The sequence below is a fragment of the Polyodon spathula genome, chromosome 4 (assembly GCF_017654505.1).
Source record: "Polyodon spathula isolate WHYD16114869_AA chromosome 4, ASM1765450v1, whole genome shotgun sequence".
In the NCBI taxonomy this organism is placed as follows: Eukaryota; Metazoa; Chordata; class Actinopteri; order Acipenseriformes; family Polyodontidae; genus Polyodon; species Polyodon spathula.
Genome location: NC_054537.1, coordinates 37,767,307 through 37,789,178, shown reverse-complemented (window position 1 = coordinate 37,789,178; position 21,872 = coordinate 37,767,307). Strand labels below are relative to the sequence as shown.

The window sequence follows — 21,872 nt, the reverse complement described above, 5'->3', positions numbered from 1 at the left end:
CTGTATCACTTTATCCCTGACTTGTTTCGAAAGCTCCTTGGTCTTCATGGTTGCTTTGTTGGATCACTATGTGAGTTGCAGCTTGAAAGTCTTTATATACCCGAGGAAAATGATCTACAAATTAAAACACTTTGAGTACACATAGGCTGAAACCATTTCACTAATTTTGTGACCTATCAAACAAATCATTTGCACCTGAGCTGATTTAGGGCTACAGTAGCAAAGGGGTTGAATACTTATGCAACTGAGATTAATCTGTTCTATATGCATTTTATCAGTTTATCAATGTGGAGTAGTTTGTGTAGATTCTACACGTAAAGTCTAACTTGAAAGTGTCATGGAGTACTTTGCAGGGGGTGAATACTTCTGCAAACCACTATATATATATATATATATATATATATATATATATATATATATATATATATATATATACACACACACACACACACACACACACACACACACACACACACACACACACACACACACACACACATACAGTGGCTTGCGAAAGTATTGACCCCCCTTGGCATTTTTCCTATTTTGTTGCCTTACAACCTGGAATTAAAATGGATATTTTGGGGGTTTGTATCATTTGATTTACACAATATGCCTACCACTTTGAAGATGCAAAATATTTTGTATTGTGAAACAAACAAGAAATAAGACAAAAAAACAGAAAACTTGAGCGTGCATAAGTATTCACCCCCCTAAAGTCAATACTTTGTAGAGCCACCTTTTTTTTTTCAGCAATTACAGCTGCAAGTCTCTTGGGTTATGTATCTATAAGCTTGGCACATCTAGCCACTGGGATTTTTGCCCATTCTTCAAGGCAAAACTGCTCCAGCTCCTTCAAGTTGGATGGGTTCCGCTGGTGTACAGCAATCTTTAAGTCATACCGCAGATTCTCAATTGGATTGAGGTCTGGGCTTTGACTAGGCCATTCAAAGACATCTAAATGTTTCCCCTTAAACCACTCGAGTGTTGCTTTAGCAGTATGCTTAGGGTCATTGTCCTGCTGGAAGGTGAACCTCCGTCCCAGTCTTAAATCTCTGGAAGACTGAAACAGGTTTCCCTCAAGAATTTCCCTGTATTTAGCGCCATCCATCATTCCTTCAATTCTGACCAGTTTCCCAGTCCCTGCTGATGAAAAACATCCCCACAGCATGATGCTGCCACCACCACGCTTCACTGTGGGGATGGTGTTCTCTAGGTGTTGCGTTTGCGCCAGACATAGCGTTTTCCTTGATGGCCAAAAAGCTCAATTTGAGTCTCATCTGACCAGAGTACCTTCTTCCATATGTTTGGGGAGTCTCCCACATGCCTTTTGGCGAGCACCAAACATGTTTGCTTATTTTTTTCTTTAAGCAATGTTTTTTTTCTGGCCACTCTTCCGTAAAGCCCAGCTCTGTGGAGTGTACGGCTTAAAGTGGTCCAATGGACAGATACTCCAATCTCCACTGTGGAGCTTTGCAGCTCCTTCAGCGTTATCTTTGGTCTCTTTGTTGCCTCTCTGATTAATGCCCTCCTTGCCTGGTCCGTGAGTTTTGGTGGGCGGCCCTCTCTTGCCAGGTTTGTTGTGGTGCCATATTCTTTCCATTTTTTAATAAAGGCTTTAATGGTGCTCTGTGGGATGTTCAAAGTTTCGGATATTTTTTTATAACCCAACCCTGATCTGTACTTCTCCACAACTTTGTCCCTGACCTGTTTGGAGAGCTCCTTGGTCTTCATGGTGCCGCTTGCTTGGTGGTGCCCCTTGCTTAGTGGTGTTGCAGACTCTGGGGCCTTTCAGAACAGGTGTATATATACTGAGATCATGTGACAGATCATGTGACACTTAGATTGCACACAGGTGGACTTTATTTAACTAATTATGTGACTTCTGAAGGTAATCGGTTGCACCAGATCTTATTTAGAGGCTTAATAGCAAAGGGGGTGAATACTTATGCACGCACCACTTTTCCGTTATTTATTTTTTAGAATTTTTTGAAACAAGTTATTTTTTTCATTTCACTTCACCAATTTGGACTATTTTGTGTATGTCCATTACATGAAATCCAAATAAAAATCCATTTTAATTCCAGGTTGTAAGGCAACAAAATAGGAAAAATGCCAAGGGGGGGTCAATACTTTTGCAAGCCACTGTGTGTGTGTGTGTGTGTGTGTGTGTGTGTGTGTGTGTGTGTGTGTGTGTGTGTGTGTGTCTATATATATATATATATATATATATATTATATATATATATATATAATGTGTATTTTAAATACTCTATCGCTTGGTCAAAACAGGTCACATGGGGGTGTTGATATTACAGCATATCACCACGGGTCGGCACTTTTTTTCCAAAGTGGGCAAATCACTGGTAGATATCCATACACCTAGAATTTAAAAACAAAAACAGTAGACATATTGAAATTTATCGCAATAAACATCGTCGAGATTTAAGTAAATGTTGAACTTTTGGGAAACTGAAGTGTACATGAGATATTGAATGAATCTGAACCAGACACCAATGATTAATTCAAGTAGTGAAAAAAAGCAAAAGTATTCAAATAAATTCAAAACTCGCCTTTCTGATCGCTCTGTTACTTCTCCCTGAACTACGGCGTTTCCCTATCCCATTTTGAAAATAAAGTTTAAAAACATATGTCTTAAACTTTTTTCACAAAAAGATTTGGGTCCCTCTTAAAAGAGACTTTGGGGTTAAAAGATGTTTTGTTGCCGTTGCTCCCGCTGTCCGTTCTTTGGTCTGCCTACTTGCTGCCATTGGATGCACCCCCTGCGTGATCTGATGCTGAACATTTATAAATTCATCTCGACAGTTCCTGCCATACCTTTTAAATGTGTCCAGGTTAGATGGTATCATATCTTCCGCTGTGCCCTGCATGGTTTTAAATTGTTTCTTAACACTGGCCCAGTGGTTCTCCATGTTACCAAGCTGTAAATTGCAAAGTCATTTTGATAAGTGACCGGATATTCCATGCAAACAATGTCTTTCTTGACACTGTGAAGCTGTAGCACAAATCTGGTATGGATAACCTCTGTTACTATCCTGGGTAAAAGGATGATTTTAAAAAATAAATAAATAAATGCACTCTCACCTTATACTATTGCAGGTCTTGTGAGGAAGGGTCTGCGTGATTTAAAGACTGTCTTATTTGTGCTTCCTGTTTTAAAGGCAGACTCATTTGTGCTGTGTCATGAATAAAATGGGCAGTAATATTTTACTTTAAAATGTAATAAACAAACCAAGAATTCAATTCACCATCTGAAATTGTTTTTTAACTAATGCATTTTTGGTTTTATTTTTTTATGTTTTTAGGGACTATTTTTTCTAAAGGTCAGGCAGAGGTGAAAGTATATTTAATAAAAATTACTTTTTTTTTTAACTAAAACATGTTTTTACTGGGTTTTTTGTAATGTTGGTTGATCGATTTTATAAGCGCAATAAGGCACTTCATGTAGGGGGATATACTGTAATATCCACACACCCCGGGTGGTTAAAGCCACTCGGCTTCACCTTGTGACTTATAACATACCCGGGGCGTGTGGATATTAGAGTATATCCCACACCCTGTTGTGCCTTATTGCTTATATATATATATATATATATATATATATATATATATATATATATATATATATATATATATATAAAATGGTGGTATTTGTTAATTGAAGCTGAGCTAATAGACAAGAGACAATTGTTATACTATTCTTTAACCCATCATTGGTCTGACATGTTGTTTACTTACTGTATTAGGATTCTTGAGAATGTGCTATTTGTGTTTTCTGTTATGAATATTAACGTTACACTAGCCTGATCCATTAAAAATAGAATTTGCAATTTACTGCACAATTGAACATTGTTAATTAGAAAGTGACAACACACTGTTTCTGTTACAGTAGCACTCAACTATGCGGTGACCAAAACCAACAGGTAATCCTATCAGAAACATTTCAACTTTTATTTTTTGTATGAAAAAATCAAATAGACAAAGATGGTAAAGACAGCATAAATTAGGACAATTGATCTTAAAAGGTCTAACAAGTAACTTCCACATCATAATGAGATTGCATGATTTAAGCCACTGCATAAGATTCTGCTGCTGTAACAGAAAGTGTTTCAGACCATAGATGGATGATCCCAGTAACATGCAGATACCACGGTACATAATCTTAGTGGATTTAAATTTAAATTGCAGTAACGCTAAGTGTTCAATTCAATTACCTCTTTTTTTCACCTGGTAAAAAGCATTTGGGGAGGTCATGCCATAAACCGAGGTGTGGAGTAATGATTTTTTTTTTTTGTTTTTGTTTGTTTGTTTGTTTGTTTTTTTGATTAACAGATCATTGAAGATGTGCATATTCAATAACATATATATTTCTTCACTTTCATTGAATTAAATGTATTTTCAAAAATGGCTTTTTCCTAGCTAATTGGTTAATTTAATTGGTTAATGTATGGTTGCCTTATAGTTAAGTATTTATGAGCAGGACCATATTGCTAAGGATATTAAAATATGTCAAGGCATGACAATCAAAATTTGCTAACCATGGCTCTGTAATGCAGTATAGATTGTAAAGTTTTTCCTCCAGAGCTGCATGTAATCAACAAGCCCTGGGCTTAATTTGAGATTCATGTAACATCTTAGGGTTACAATTTTGTAAAACACTGGTGTACGACCATGTGGTTAAGATACCGCAGGCTAGCTTTTTCATTAAGTTTCTCAGACAATGAATATCATAATTAATACAGGTTTGCTAATCTTGTACTGTCCAGGCAGCTTACTTCACTGACACAGTAACTGACATAATTACTGGCATATAAAGATTACTGTCAACGTCACAGAGACATGGGAATCTAAAAGGGCATCAGGGATAAGCTTCATTCCTTACACCCAGTCACTATTCATGGTCCTGGCACTTTAAGATGCACTAACGCACAATTCAGTTTTATACTTTGTAGCAGGGCGATAGGAAAGCCCTGCTGTGTAAATGTGTTATTTTTCTATTTTTAGAACGGGGTCTCCCCCTCCGCCCCTGTGTTATTTTGTAGTTGTTCATTATGATTTATTTATTGTATACGACGCCGTGTTATTGTGTATTTGTGTGTGTGTGTGTGTGTGTGTGTGTATATATATATATATATATATATGACAGCGAAGTGCTGTGTGTTTTTGTTTTTGTTGTGTATTGTATGGTAGTCTGGTTGGGAAGTCCCATCCACTATTTAGTAAACGCGTACAGATTGTGGCCGAGGGGTTTAACTAGCTCATAGTTATTCTATTACCCCTCGGCCACAATCCGCACGCGTTTACTAAATAGTGGATGGGACTTCCCAACCAGACTATTTAGTAAATGCATGCGGATTGTGGCCGAGGGGTAATAGAATAATTATGAGCTAGTTAAACCCCTCGGTATAAAAAGCCTGCAGCTCTCCATGTTCCGGGTGGGGTGTTCACAGGAGGAACGAGAGCGAGCGAGGAGCGAGAGAGAAATTTAAAAATAATACAGAGGTTCGTGCCCAGATGGACCTGTGTTTTCTGTGCGAGATTTGTTTTGTTTAACCTTTTCTTTTCGCCCTATGAGCAGTGTTTTTTTTGTTTAAACATTTATTTTTGTCTAATAAAAACGGCGCACCATGCGTCTTTTTGCACTGCAGTACCTGGTTTGTTTTTCTTCCTGCATCTGGCCTGACGTCATTACTCACAGCCATCCTGTCACACATTTATATATAATTTCTTAGTGACTGTTTTACCATTCCATCCATTGCATTTAGATTTTTGTGTACTCAGATTGCTGATAGTTAAGTTTGTATGTATTCCCAACAGATAGTGATGTATTCTAAAAGTAAGTATTCATGATGACTCAATTTTATGTTCAAACTGGATTTATAATGGATGTCAATTGCATTTTGTTTTTATAGCAACAAAATTTGTTTTAATGCATGAAAGATAAAAATTAGATTGGCTTGAACTTACAAACCACATATGTGTATATATCATATTATATATATATATATATATAATATATATATATATATATATATATATACATCCAAAAATGACATATAAATCAGAACACTATGAAAAAACAGATTTATTATTAAGATGCTCGTACAGTCTACAATAAGGCCCAGTAAAGTGGAAATATAAGCTGCATATAAAGGCACAAGTAGAGTTGTTTTAGGATAGTATTCGCTAAACCTAATTTAGAAGTGTGACTTCTATTTCAATCTCACAGGTATTTGGAAGCACAGCAATATGTTTTTTGATAACTACCACATGCACTTGTGGAGTCAAGCAGGTCAGATGAAGTCTCAATGGTGCTAAGACGTATGTCTACTTTATTTAAGATACTCAGTTCATCTTCTGCTGGAGTGTTATGGAGTGTGATTTATCACCATTGTACACCTTCACATTGGATTTCTACTTAGTGAGCAGTTCCAAGCCTACAGATATCAAGATTAAAGTTAGAAAGAGCTCAGCTGAACAAAACTCAAGCTACCAGCATGCCAAGCTGTGACAAGTTAAAAAATATGCAGTACACAATGCAGTATTAAGGCTTGGCCATGTCAATTATACACAGTAAACATAATCATTCAGACAAAAAGCCACAAGTAGAACCCACTGAAGTACAGAACATAATTAGTTGGACTACCTTTCATCATAGTACAGTAATCCCTTGCCAACCGCGGAATTCATGTATGCACAGTTTTCCTTTTGTTTACCAGTTTGCCAACCGCTGCATTTAGATTTGTGTATACGCGGTTTTGTACGGAAGCATAGGACGCAACATTTGCTGCCATTTCGCCTTCATCTCCCCCTACCAGTACCAGCATCATCTCTCCCTTTGTCTTGTGTACTAGTCATACTAGTATTATGCGCATGCGGTCTCGTTGCTCCGTGTTAACTTAGCATAACTGTCACCAGTCAACTCTTCAACTCTAAGGATTCGAGGTAAATAAAACATTACTTTTTATTGTTATAATTGTATTACTTTTTATGTGTTACATTACCCATTATGTTATAGTATTTGCATTGTTTTTATGTTACTGTGTTTTTCATTTGTGTTTAGTGAAGGAAATTGCAACTTAGAGAGGCTTTGATAAGTGTAACCGCAGCCGTGGAGAACCTAACTCCCTATTTTCCCATAAGCTCTAGTATTTACCAACCGTTGTAAATTTCAAGAATGTAACAGCTGCGGTTGGCGAGGGATTGCTGTATTGCATTCCCCACTGCAATATTGTTTAATGTGTGTTATCCATATGTATTCTACAGACCCAAATGCTACCAGTTGTGTTTATTAAACTAATTACAATTCATTTGTGCACTTTACGATAAACTGTGGTTATAAAATTAATCAAAAAATGAGAAAGAACTCAGAAAACTATGCAAAAAGATTTGATTGCATCTCGGTACTATCTACACTAAGGCATGATAAAGTAGAATTTGAAGCTGTTGAAAAAGGGGGATTGGGGTCTTCTTGCAGTTGATTGATTTCTCCACATTACAGTTAGCTTGCAATAGGTTTCCCACTTATAGCAATCTCTCCTCTCACCTAGAAGGCAGCCAGACACAGCCCAATGTGCTTTACACTTGGGAGCTGAGTGAGTGGCGGGGAAGCATCTCAAGGAAGTGTCAACTATATTTGCTCTCCAGGGTTCTGAACCAGCCAACTGATGCATATTGAATACAGCTTTGATGTCCAGGGATGTAAACTGAAAGGGTGATCATCTGGAGCACAGTTCAACTTTATTTTTATGACCACAGGGTTTTGTTTTTTTTTAAAGGTTCAATGTTTTTCTTTTTCATTACTATAATACTGTTTTATTTGTACTGGCTTGCTAAATAAAAGCTGTTGAGAGTGATTTAAATCTCACCTACTAAAGTGGACAATACCTTCCTTTGTGACACACGCACACCACTACTGTTTAAGAATATGATTAGCTAAACCTAATTCATTAGTCTGACTCTATAGAGAGGACACTATTTCCGTCTCATTGCTATTTGGAAGCGCAGCAGTCTAAACAGGTCTTTATAAGAATAGATCTAATTAAACGCTGTGAAACAAGTTAATGCAAGTCCAGAAATTACAACAATGAAAATGTAAATAAACAACATACTCAACCTGTTTATTCACTTCTGCAAATATCTCAGATCATAAAACAATTTCCCAGACTCTTGTACATTTTGACCTTCAACTTTGTGAAAACAGCAGGCAAGGCAATATCTAATTCCTATTTCAAAACTAAGCCCCTGTTTCTAAAGTCATGTTCTGTGTTAGGGGTAATACAGGACTTCATTTTGTAGGGAACATTTTTCAATATAGGGCTGCAATCCTGGCTGCATTTATACAGCTAATCCCTCCTTTAGACCATCTAATTATCTAAACGTTCCTTCCAGGTTTCTTGGCCTGGCTCCCTCTCTACAGGTGTACCCCACGGATCTGTCCAGGGGTCCCTCCTTTTTCACTCTACACCTTCCCGCTAGGTTCTCTCATCTCCTCTTTTGGCTTTTCCTACCACTGTTCTTGAATAATTAACTGTGGTTTCCTTAAAAATATTGAGGGGAGCAAATAACAATAGTTAATGGTGTCTCCATTAGTTGAAGGGGACTTCTTGTACAGTCCCCCACACCACTCCCTGTAGTAGCTGGGCAGACACAAATTGGCTTAGATACTGGGATCTGAATGACTGTCACATCACAAGAAAAAAAAGAAAACCTGACATGACATTCTCTATAGACACTTAAATATCGTTTAACTATTACAGATACTTTAAATACCATGGGGGAAATTTTCAAAGCATTGCTTACTCCATTTTGTAATTTAAATTCATATTTACATAAAAAAGTGGTTTAATTAAAATCCTGGGTTGTTTGGGTTTAGTTTTGTAAAACTAACAGGTTTTCATTCTTTACAGACTGGACTGAAAGGCTTTGAAAATAGGCCATCATGGATCTTAGCTGTCTCAGCAAGGTCAATTTGTCTCAGCAAATGGTGTGTGGTCAGCTATCTGCAACCTTGCCAGAGGGCTCTATGTTACTTCCATTATTGTGCCAGATCTGTTTGCTGGGGTGTGTTTTGTATATATATATATATATATATATATATATAATATATATAATATATATATATATATATATATATATATATATATATATATATATATATCAACAATGAGAAGTAAATTTGGTACCCAGGATAATTTTCTTCAAATAAATGTTTTTCAGACAAGAAGGCTATTCTATTTTAATCTTCTTGCTCATGTGGAATTTGATGGGTGCTTAATCCCACTAACAAGTATAATAATTTTTAATGGTTGAATGCTTATTTTATTGTTTTGTTCCATAGAAGTTAAACCAATTTCCTGTCTACTTTCCAAGCATTGAAGATCTCATCTTTCATGGAAGAGCTGGGGCCAACCTTCAATCAATACAAATATATATAAATGAATGAATTGTCTTAGTGACTGCCTTGTAATATGTAAAGGTATTGCACCACTTCGATTTGGTTTTGTTTTAGAGTTAATTTATCTTAAACAAAGGGTTAAAATCAACATTTGCAAAACACAGGTCTTAGATCCTGATTTCTCATGCTAGACAGTATGCACTCATATTACATTTTGCACATGCTTGGAGCGCCAAAATCTCAAGGCTGGATCAGGAGCCGATTATTTAAGCTGCATGTGGAACGTCATGTAACTTAGCTGTGGGGGATCACAAAGCAATTTAAGCTCAACAGCATTATTTTTTAAGCAGTTAAAAAAAAACTTTGAAAATGTACAGGCAAACTGTAAAAGTTACATTATATATATTTTCCTGTACAAATGCAAAATGTTATTTTTGTGTGACTGTTGTAAAGCACACAATATAATACTAAGTTATTCTTTGTATTCATTTTCTGAAGTAAATGCAACAAGAAACAACACCCGTTGATTTTTGTCATAAATACAACATGTAAACACTATCTGTTAATTTAACATTTATATTTCTAACAGGTTGAATGTAATCCTTATGTTTTGTTCTAGTAATTTACAATAGCTTACCTGCTCTATTTATTATTATTATTGGTATCCAATCTGTATCGGCCGATATGGACAGAAAAACATCGGCTATAGATATCGGCCAAGAAAATCTTAATCAGTGCACCCCTAATTATATTTTTATATATATATAAATACATATATAGTACAGGGAGAAAGGAGAAAAATTGTAGTCCAAGGAGGGAGCTGCAGGACTACAGGAGAGCCATGTGTGCCAGGCTGATGGAGTAAAAGCCCAGCACAGAAGAGACCTGTGTGGTCTAATTTCAAAGGTACTGTGTGAACCTTCTGTTTGCGACAAAGTGTTTTGTCTTGCTGATAAATGGCTTAGCCATCCAGCACGTAGTTAGGGACGAAGAAGAAAGGTCCAGTTTGTACTGCGAGAAGGGGTTAGGCTTTTATTTTGATTTTTTCTCGTTTCGTTATTGTAAATAATAAAAGTGCATGCAAGTGCATATTAAAAATACAGTTCTGTGTCAGTGTCTGGTGTGTAAAAAGGGTGAAAATGAACCTGAGCCACAAGGCTCTGGTACAATATATATATTGGAATAAAGTTAATTTTACTAGATTATGTCCTTGGGTTCAAATACATTTCTGCTGACAAATAAATCATGAGAGCGCATGAGTGGTGACATAGCAAACGGAAATTGTGGAACTGTCAGGATTTATTTTAACAACTGAAGAAGTGTAATAATACACGGATATCAAATAAATAAATAAGTAAAATGAAAAAAAATACCACCACAAAAATGCCTTATTTAAAAAAATAAAACTCGAAACATCACAAGTTACTTTACTTCTATTTTACCTTTGTTAAAATAAAAGGACCTGTCATCTTCCATACTATACAATGGCTTTTCTTTTCAACAGAATCTATAATGAAACAGTAGTTTCTTAGTGTGCAAAAAATAACTTGCTAAAGTGTTTACGAGATGCTGACTACACATCTAACAACAAAACCAACTAAAGACAGCGAGGTATTTGCTTTCAACAAAATCCATTGAACGCACACGGTAACAATAAATTAGCTTCTATTTTTTGTACCCCTTGCCAAGACAAAGACAGAATTAGTAATACTATAACTCTCACTAACCCCCACAAAATGAGTGAAATACCAAAACTAAAAGTAGCCAGTTACTTTTTTTCTTTGTCAAATGAAAACAAAATTAGTTTTTAAGGACCTGTGCACATGGACACGATGAATAACTTTGGCAAATGTCTAAAAATCTAAATAACCCTAATGTTAACTGTAAACGTCTGTTTTAATGTGAGTTTTTGGAAAGTATATCCTTAAGAAATCCCTTTTTCAAGTGGATGTATGTAGAAATTTAGGTGACTGCAGCTCTCCGAAACTGAAAGGGGCCATCCAAAATTATCATAAAATACAGCAAACGTAGACATCATGCTCTTTTTGAAGTAATAAGAAAAATAAAAGAAGTTTGTTGACTCTCAATTGCCTTGAACTGATTCAATCCTTTTTTTTTTTACATATTGGTTCTTCTCTGAATAATGAGTAACAGCACAATTACCTGTGTATTACTGATATTTGTTCGTACTGGATGGTCAGCGCAGTCCTACAATTATATTTCATATGCAGTATATATAATTGCTACAACAACAAAATACACATTTAAGCAACACACCACCCTAGGAATTAACCAAGCTGTTAAAAAATAACAATGTGTACTTACAGTGGCTAACTCATCAAACTTTCCAAAGAGTTCATTTAAAAGCTTCACCAGTTCCTGGGCCGTACACTGAGAGGCCAGGCTTGTGAAGCCCACAATATCTGCAAACAAGATGCTGCAAAAATAAAAAAGAGAATAAAGGTAAGTTCTCATGAAAATAATGTACATTTTTGTTTTGCAATATCAAATACCACATATAAAACATTGAAAGGCTATAGTATTGTGTCAGTTCAGGTCGGCAGGACTTTTGTTTGTCTCGCTTGTTTGCCTTGTTTCTTCTGGTCCTGTGCCTTCACGTTATCTGACTGAACTTACACATAGCTGGTGTAACCTAGCCCAGGGGTTGTCACAGTATTATTAAACATGAGTTTGATTTCTAACAGACACTATAAAGCTCTGATGCCTTGTGTGCAGAGAACATCAAGCTGAAAAAAGAAACAAGGACTAGGGGTCACAAATGGAGATTAGACAAAGGGGCATACAGAACAGAAAATAGGAGGCACTTTTTTACACAGAGAATCGTGAGGGTCTGGAATCAACTCCCCAGTAATGTTGTTGAAGCTGACACCCTGGGATCCTTCAAGAAGCTGCTTGATGAGATTCTGGGATCAATAAGCTACTAACAACCAAACGAGCAAGATGGGCCGATTGGCCTCCTCTCATTTGTAAACTTTCTTATGTTCTTATGTTCTCATGCCCCACATGTCATCCAGTTCCTATCCAGTTTTAAATAACTTTAGCATAACTGAGGCAGAAGTGTTAAAGGGACTAGGAGCTCTTAAAATAAACAAATCCCCTGGGCCGGATGAGATCCTCCCAGTAGTACTCAAAGAAATGAAAGAAGTAATTTACAAACCGCTAACCAAGATCATGCAGCAGTCTCTTGACACAGGGGTGGTACCGACAGACTGGAAAATTGCAAACATAATACCGATCCACAAAAAGGGAAACAAAACTGAACCAGGTAACTACAGACCAGTAAGCCTGACTTCTATTATATGCAAACTTATGGAAACTATAATAAGATCCAAAATGGAAAATTACCTATAAGGTAACAGGGTCCTGGGAGACAGTCAACATGGTTTTAGGAAAGGGAGATCGTGTCTAACTAACTTGCTTGATTTTTTTGAGGATGCAACATCGATAATGGATAATTGCAAAGCATATGACATGGTTTATTTAGATTTCCAGAAAGCTTTTGACAAAGTCCCACACAAAAGATTAATTCTCAAACTGAACGCAGTTGGGATTCAAGGAAACACATGTACATGGATTAGGGAGTGGTTAACATGTAGAAAACAGAAAGTACTGATTAGAGGAGAAACCTCAAAATGGAGTGTGGTAACCAGTGGTGTACCACAGGGATCAGTATTAGGTCCTCTGCTATTCCTAATCTACATTAATGATTTAGATTCTGGTATAGTAAGCAAACTTGTTAAATTTGCAGACGACACAAAAGTAGGAGGAGTGGCAAACACTGTTGTAGCAGCAAAGGTCATTCAAAATGATCTAGACAAGATTCAGAACTGGGCAGACACATGGCAAATGACATTTAATAGAGAAAAGTGTAAGGTACTGCATGCAGGAAATAAAAATGTACATTATAAATATCATATGGGAGATACTGAAATCGGAGAAGGAATCTATGAAAAAGACCTAGGAGTTTTTGTTGACTCAGAAATGTCTTCATCTAGACAATGTGGGGAAGCTATAAAAAAGGCTAACAAGATGCTCGGATACATTGTGAAAAGTGTTGAATTTAAATCCAGGGAAGTAATGTTAAAACTGTACAATGCACTAGTAAGACCTCATCTTGAATATTGTGTGCAGTTCTGGTCACCTCGCTATAAAAAAGATATTGCTGCTCTAGAAAGAGTGCAAAGAAGAGCGACCAGAATTATTCCGGGCTTAAAAGGCATGTCATATGCAGACAGGCTAAAAGAATTGAATCTGTTCAGTCTTGAACAAAGAAGACTACGTGGCGACCTAATTCAAGCATTCAAAATTCTAAAAGGTATTGACAGTGTCGACCCAAGGGACTTTTTCAGCCTGAAAAAAGAAACAAGGACCAGGGGTCACAAATGGAGATTAGACAAAGGGGCATTCAGAACAGAAAATAGGAGGCACTTTTTTACACAGAGAATTGTGAGGGTCTGGAATCAACTCCCCAGTAATGTTGTTGAAGCTGACACCCAGGGATCCTTCAAGAAGCTGCTTGATGAGATTCTGGGATCAATAAGCTACTAACAACCAAACGAGCAAGATGGGCTGAATGGCCTCCTCTCGTTTGTAAACTTTCTTATGTTCTTATGTTCTTATGTTCTCAAGTGAATTGGCTGGAAATCCTCAGAACTAAGTGTACATACCAGTGTGTGTAAACCAGGATCCGAATGCTTAGAACAAGGATTCATTTAGGGGATTTTAATCCCACCAGAGTTAATTTAGGGGACAGAGACAAGGTTCCTGGAGCGGGACCTCATATTAAGTGGGAGTGGCATTGTTGGTACCCTAGTGGCTGCCACCACCCACTGCAACTGCCTATTAATTAATAAAACCTGGACGCCTGAGCGGGTTTCAACGTCAACCTCTGTCTCTCTTGTCAGTCAGCGGATACCCACATACTAACAGAACACTCTTGTTACACAGCCCCTTAACAAAGAATGTTTCATTTTCTCTCTTGCATGTTGTAAATAAGACTGACTTAGTGTAATTGATATTCAATAAAAGCTTATGTGCCATTTTCATTACAATATTATCTGTCGTGTGAGGTAAGTCTAGTATTTCTACAAAAGTTTGTGATACAGGTCTCAATTGGTTCTCATTTGTGAACAGTATTAATGGTGGTATAACATTAGATATAATATGTTATACCTGCTCTGGGGCTCTGTTGTGTAGCCTGTTTGTAGAAGAGAGTCTTGATCTTGGCGTTGCTCTATTGTCTGTGATCCTTATCATCTGCTGTTAATAAGTGTCCAATGCCTTGAGCTCTGTGGTGGGGGGGGTTGTACAACAGGTCATTGCTTCTGCCTCTTGATTTGTTTGAGGAATTGTGTTTCTGTTTATCTTTTTGTTTTCCCAGATTTAATTTTCTGCACCCTTTTCAAATTTTAAGGGTGGAATAGGTTACACATGATGGTATGTGCACCTCATGTGTAATCTATTTAACACCCTTAACATTTGAAAAGGGACCTGGTTACACTGACTTACACAGATACAATACCATTTACCTCAGTGATATGTGGGTTGAAAATAAAATATCTTTTTTGCATTTTTAATGAATCAATTAACAGCATTATAATAATTCAGTGTTTAAGCTGGCTTTGCAATATAGCCATGATGAGTGTGAAAGGAGAAACTGTAAGTACTTCTTGGAAAACACCCACACGTTTTACACTTTTCAACTTATTCTGCTTCCATCTGATCTCAGTTGATACATTTTCACACAAATGGTAGTCTGTATGTTAACACTAATTTAGTTAGGATTAATTAGCACTATTGCAACAGTGTTTTAATGTTATATAATGTTATTTAATGTTAGATGGTTTCTAGTTCAAATAAATGAATTTTAAAAAATGGCTACAGTTTTACAGCATTGAAGCAATTTTTAAAATGCATTCATAAATCACATAAAAATAATCTTAAAATAAATTGTTGTCACTTTTTTAAAGTCTTAATTACAACAGAAAAATGTGTTGTACCCAATGTTCAAATTGTATTTACTCTTTGCAGTACAGTAGGAGAACATTGATCAATCAAAAGCATACCCAAGCAAGCAATGTTATAGTGTTCATATTCTTAATATTTGTTATAATATAATAGTGGTGCAATTAATTGATTTCTAGATAATATTTATTAAAGTTATTTCAGGAAGGCAGCAAGTACTGACTGTGGTTAGTGTTAACCTTTACCAAGGAAGTAATATAAACAGCCTAGATATTCCTAAAATGTTGGACGATACATAAGGTTTTACGAATTTTGGTTAGAAATCAGAGAAAATGTAGAATTTTTTTTTGCTCTGTTGCAATCAGTGTTCCAGATAAGATTTTGGGTCATTGATAAAGTCACCAAATGTCCCGTTTTGGATAGGACAGTCCCACTTTGGGAAGACTGGATCCAGTGTCTCCAGAATTCTTTTTTTTTTTTGGGACACTCATTTCTTCCCGTTTTTTTCCACGAGCATCGCATCGCTGGTAAAAGAATATTGTATTTTATTGTATTTTCATGCAGGCTGCTGTGTTACTTAAATGATAGAGCCAGTCAATGCAGGCTCTACCGTGTGGTAGATGACCGCGACTGGAGTTATAACTCCCAAGCCGAAGACGAGGGCGCTAACGAAAGTCAAGGTCATCTACCACACGGTAGAGCCCGCACCGAGAGGGCTCTATCACTATTAGAAAATTATTTCTTTCTTTATTTTCTCTTTAAAAAAAACTTTAAAACCTATATTTACCTTGAACTTCTGATATTCTGCCAGTTAACATTCTGCTGAGGAAAATAGTCCCTAACAGAATTAGAATAGAAAAATGACATACATGTAGAAAAAAAAACTTTATTATTATTATTATTATTATTATTATTATTATTATTATTATTATTATTATTATTATTATAATTATTATTGTTATTAATAACATATTTATTTATTGGGGTCTTACTCTTTCTTATTATAATTTATCTGGACATGTACAACTGTTGAATAGTCCGTGCAGTATTGAGTCTGACTCGAAACTTGTTGTTGGAGGCGGGGCGTCATTCAAGCAGGCAGGGAGTGGATTGGCTCGTGCTGAAAGAACTGAAACAGGGCTGGGGTTTGACTGGCTATTTTTGAGGGAGGGTGTTGTTTGAATCCAGCCGATGACAGAATTGTGGACCAATCGTGTCTGTGAATGTCCTGTCACAGACATGATTTCCCTTGTCTCTAGACCAGCATCAGAAAGTATGTTTTAAGTAGCTTTTCAGGTTAACAGATTAGTTGTAGATTAGAATGCTAAGGGAAAAAGCCGGGATTTTTTTGGGCGGATTGATTTTAAAATATAAATCACAGTTAAGCACTTCACTATTCCAGTGAGCATCTATGCAAAATAGAAGCCAGCTAGATCAGGAAGCTGATTGGCTGTTCAAACTCAAACGTTTTTAATATAATATGTAACTTATTACAGTACAATGACACTTGGTTGAACGGCCAGTAGCATTAAAAAGTAGCTGTAAAGCAACATGCAAATCTGGAGAATTACTGAAGAGTCAAGATTCATTCTTGCAGCCAATCACAGAGAATTGCTAAAGCGAACTTTCGTCTATCCTCGTCTGAATGGTCAATGTCACTGCCTGAAGAGGTTAGATGAAGGTAGTCTAATTTTAACTGCTCATACAGGTACCATTTTATTGTGTTGATATTATTTGCTTCATCCAGGATATTTGTATACTGTGCTCATCCGTTATAATGCGCCTCGTTATAGTGCGGAATCGCTTATAACACAATAGGGTTGTGGCTCCCATTTGCTCCATAATGCCATTACAGTAGCCCTTTTATACTCCTAAGGTGGAACACAAATAGCACGGTCTTATAACTATGGCTCCCCACTACAGCATTATATAGGGTGAGCACTGTATCTGCGTGGAAACGACTTTGATTTGTGTGTAGCTATAGGCGACAATTGCAGAAATCAACGCTGTCATGTCACATCACTGTGCTATGTTTCCAATGGAGTGCACTGAAGTTTGTTGTGGTTTGAACACTTTGTGCATCAAAACAGCCCATCACAACAATAAGAGGGGCTGTAAAATGTGACAAGTATTTGGAAAAATATTTTCTATTAAAATAAGTCTATATTCACTTTCAACACAGGCACTCTCTAAGAAACGTATGTTGGTGAATAATACAAAATAATTTGTGAAACTTGTTGTAAAAATATTTTAAAAGTTTCAGAACATTTTTTTAAGTATACATTTTATGCCATTTTTAGCAATAATGACATAATAGTTCCAGGTGCCCATTACATTTTTAAAAATGTATTTAAATTGATATTTGGTTTATAAAGAAATAGTTTAAAACAATAAAAAAAGTCCTCATTTAATTTAAAAAAATACCTAAATAAGCTCTTTTAGAGGCAGGATATATCTCTATTTAATTTGGTGACCCCTTATTTTTATTTTTGTGTTAGATGTATTATAGAAGTAGTATATTTTATCCTGCAAAGTTTAAGATGAAAATAGACAATGGAGTACTCGTATTTAAGATTAATGCTATCGATTGCATACGCGTGATAGCTATGTGATATTTTAGAAGTACTGTATTTTACTTAATCACTGCTATTAGTTTAATGGAAGGAAAACAACACCTTGATAAAAAACATGTTTTTTCCTTCAGCAAAAGAGGCAAAGGTCAGGGCTGGAGGTGAGGTTGATTCCTTTAAGTTTCTCAAATAGCTTTATTTCCAAATATCCTTTTTAACATGTTTTAAGACGAAAGGTACCACTTACAACAGAAAGGAACCTGTTAAAATGTGTTCATTGTATGATGACATTTCCTACCTTGTCTACACAATTTCTGAGTACCAATCAATGATACATTAGTCACTTCCTCAGAGAACACTTCACCTAAGAAAATCACCCCTTGTGGTGAAACTGATTTTTTCTATTGTAAATGCTCCGGCTAAAGGGACAGGAACTTCGCTTAAAAGAACACATTCTTGGCACTGATAGTGATTCATTCACAATGGATACAGTACTGTTTGGTAAACAAACAGCGAAATGTGCTGCTGTTTCTCTTGCTACAAAAAGTTAGAAATTGTTCGAGCTCTTGAAAAAAACCTGAATCAGACATAAGTTGCTGAACAATTTGATGTTACTGGTTTTGGTGAGTTGCTTCACCGTTCTGTTAAATAATGTAGCACTTTCCATCTCTGGAAGTGGATGGGAATCAAATTTTTAAGACACAACTAATGTACTATATGGGCAATAATACAAAAGCATCTGTAATTTGACAAAAAATTTAAATAAGCATTTTTTAGAGGCTCTAAGTGAACTAAACACTGATAAAGCTCTGGCCATCGACTGTGTGGCCATAGATCAGAGGAGATCTGTTTTTCAAAGAGTATCTGGGAGAATGCCTGTGAGCTGATACCAAAAAAATATATATTAACTGGTGCCCTGTTAGCCTCCGCTATTTGGACTATAAAATTTTGTCCAAGGCTTTGGCAAAATCTTTGGTTACTGTTCTATTGGGCAGCCAGAGCAAGCATACTGTGTACCTGACAGGTCCATTTTGATTAAAACAAATTTAGTTATTATTTTAGCTGCTTCCAGATTTTTTGGTTTTAATGCAGGTTTTATTCCCTGGATCAAGAGAAAGCTTTTGACAGGGTACATCATGAATACCTTGTTAAAGTTTTTAGGGTGTTCAGTTTTGAGGTTTGTTAAATAAAAGTGAACTACTTTATTATAATGTTTTTAGTGTACTGAAGCTAAATGGTGTATTAAGTTCTCCATTACCTATTCAAAGAGGAACCTGTCAGGGCTGCTTCCTATCGGGAATGTTATATTCTCTATCTATTGAGCCCCTCATTCATAAACTACTAACTTTACTAACTGGACTGTCTATTCCACAGGTGTCTATTCCACAGCTTTGATATGCAGGTTTTAATTGATTGTCAGGAGAGGTTTGAGAGAGTTTCATCGGCTAAAATGAAATGGATGAAGAGTAATGCATTACTAATGGGAGATTGGGGGGGGAACCAACCTCCAGACCTTCCAGTGGAACTGGTGCTAATTTAGAGTATCTGAGAGTGTTTTTAGGTGGGGAGGAGTGGTTAAAGAGAATTGGAGGGAGTATTACAACAGGTGCGAGGTAAGCTGCAGAGCTGGCGTTGGCTGATCATTAAGTTGTCCTTTAGGTGCATTTTAATTTTTATATATGTATTTTATTGTCTAAATGACTCCAAAATTTAACCTACCTGATAGATATGGAAACACTAGCTTGGAAAAAATCTGAACTCCTACCTGAGCACTTGGGAGTAAAATCAGTGAGGTTTTTGGTATGTTTTTAACACAGCTGCATGCTGCTCTGTCCGGAGAGGGTTTGACAGTGTTAAAGGAATTTTTCATGGGGGCAGTAATCCCAGTTAGAGTCTCCACTGTTGGAACTGCAGATCAGACCAGCGGTAGAACAGAGCAGTGATACTCCAGGCAGGCTACTGCAATTTGGGAACAGCTACAATTTATAGCTCAGAGAGATTATTTTATATTTAGCTATAGAAAAAATATGAAAACTTTTCTGCACATTTTACATAGGCTAATTCTCATGCTTGTATTAAAGAAGGTTATATAGTATTTCTTTCGGAAGTAAAGAAGTGATAACATTTCATTTGATCAGAAAAGGAATACAATGTCAAATTAGCCTTTGTAAAATATGTAGTTATCTAACTCAGATTGTCAGAAGACGGTTTCTCATGATCCTTGATTGGTTCCGTTTTAACACTAGAAGGACCAGATATACCTAGAAGCCCCACAGCAGTCTTTCTGACAGCAGTATTCAAAACACTGTAAATAGTATAACGTAAGGAGAAACAGTCGGACGTAACTCGTTTTTTTTATTTATTTATTCATTTTTTTATTATTGAGTACACCACAAACATTTGAACAACCGAAGCATATTATATTATATATTGTAACACAGCAGGGAAGGGGGTAATATCCTCCCTGCCAAAAACATGTTTTGTTTGTTATTTTATTGTTTAATTATCACCCGCACCTGGTAGTTATTGTAAATTAGTCCACATGCAGGGATTAAAAGGTGAGTCTGCTCGGGGCTGCTGAGTAGAAGGAAGCAGAAGGTGCGCTCTGTTTACGAGCAGGCAGATAAATATTGTTTGTGTTTATGTTGCAGGTAAATGGCATAGCCATCCTGCAAGCTAGTCAGGCACCTGCTCCGAAAGAGCTAGGTGTTGGTTTTGTTTTTGTTTATTTTTGTAATTTAAAAGTGCACATCAGCTCTATTTCTTTCGAATCTTGTGTGTTGGTCGTGGCTTTGAAGGGAAAAGAACCCGAGCGAGCCTGGTTGGCAAGCCGGCTGTTACAATATGAACATTTATTTTACAAATCAAAACAAGAAAATGTAAATAAATAAACATCTGAATAGACATTAGTTTACAACATGCTGTACATATTTATAAAAGTGAAACGATAGCAATACATTTTTTTACTTTTCAACAGCAATCGGTTTATTATCAGATGAGCAAAAGCAAATGAACAACGTAGATAAATAAATTTAGAAAAAAAAAACATTTTACAGAAGCACACAGCACAAGAAGTTATAAAAAAGTATTTTTCTTTTTTTCGACAAAAGGGTATTCCTTTACCTTGAGTCTAAGACTGTTCACAATCAACACAGATAATGTGCTTCTCCACACCGCCTTTCTGCACAGGGCACAGCTGTCCAAAGTTTTATTTATTATTGCACTTGCCAACCTGGCATTGCCGTCTCTTGCAGCTCTCAACGGGGTTGCCAGCTTCAGCTGTGGGTACTCGCTTGGCAGACTCCCTCTGTTCCAAATGCTTCTTGCAAAGTTCCTGTGCTAGCTGTCAAATATATTCTATCCTTGGTAAATTCTTCTCTGTGCATTCTTTGTAAAGTACCCAGGAGTTGATGGCTGCTAGGTTCAATACATTGTAAAACACCTGATCAAACCACCATCAGGATCCATCTGATCCAAAACATCAACTTCATATTTTGTTGTGTAGTAAAACTCCACAGTCTCTGGTATTTATTTTTACTAGTCCCAATGCTAATCGACTGACCAAAGCAGCGCAGCTGGCAAGCACGTGCCAGCCTTCAAAAGGCTGATTGAAAACAACAGACTGTCAGTCATTCACTCAGGCAGAGAGTAGAGACTAATCTGATACAGCTAAACACATTGCAGACTGGTAAATAAAAATAATTAAGTAGAATACAGTTTTGTTTAATCAAAATACAATTGTTTTCTGTGTGGCTTTTAGGTATAATGTAATATCTCCTTTATTTCTGCACTCACGCGTTTCATGCTTTGTGAGAATATTTAATACATATGGACAGAAATGAACGGGCAGCCCCATATGTGTTACACGGCTCTAGAAAATTACATTTTAAAACCAAAAAC

The 21,872-nt window shown here is 36.4% G+C and overlaps 1 protein-coding gene across 2 annotated transcripts in view; it reads right to left on the bottom strand.

The window, feature by feature from the left end:
* Positions 1-21,872, bottom strand: part of LOC121314511 (adenylate cyclase type 1-like) — a 109,480-nt gene that overhangs the window by 72,627 nt on the left and 14,981 nt on the right. For both annotated transcript variants that reach the window (XM_041247873.1, XM_041247870.1), the window contains exon 4: positions 11,743-11,854. In XM_041247873.1, the coding sequence (XP_041103807.1) occupies positions 11,743-11,854 (112 nt within the window). The remainder of the gene's footprint in view (positions 1-11,742; positions 11,855-21,872) is intronic.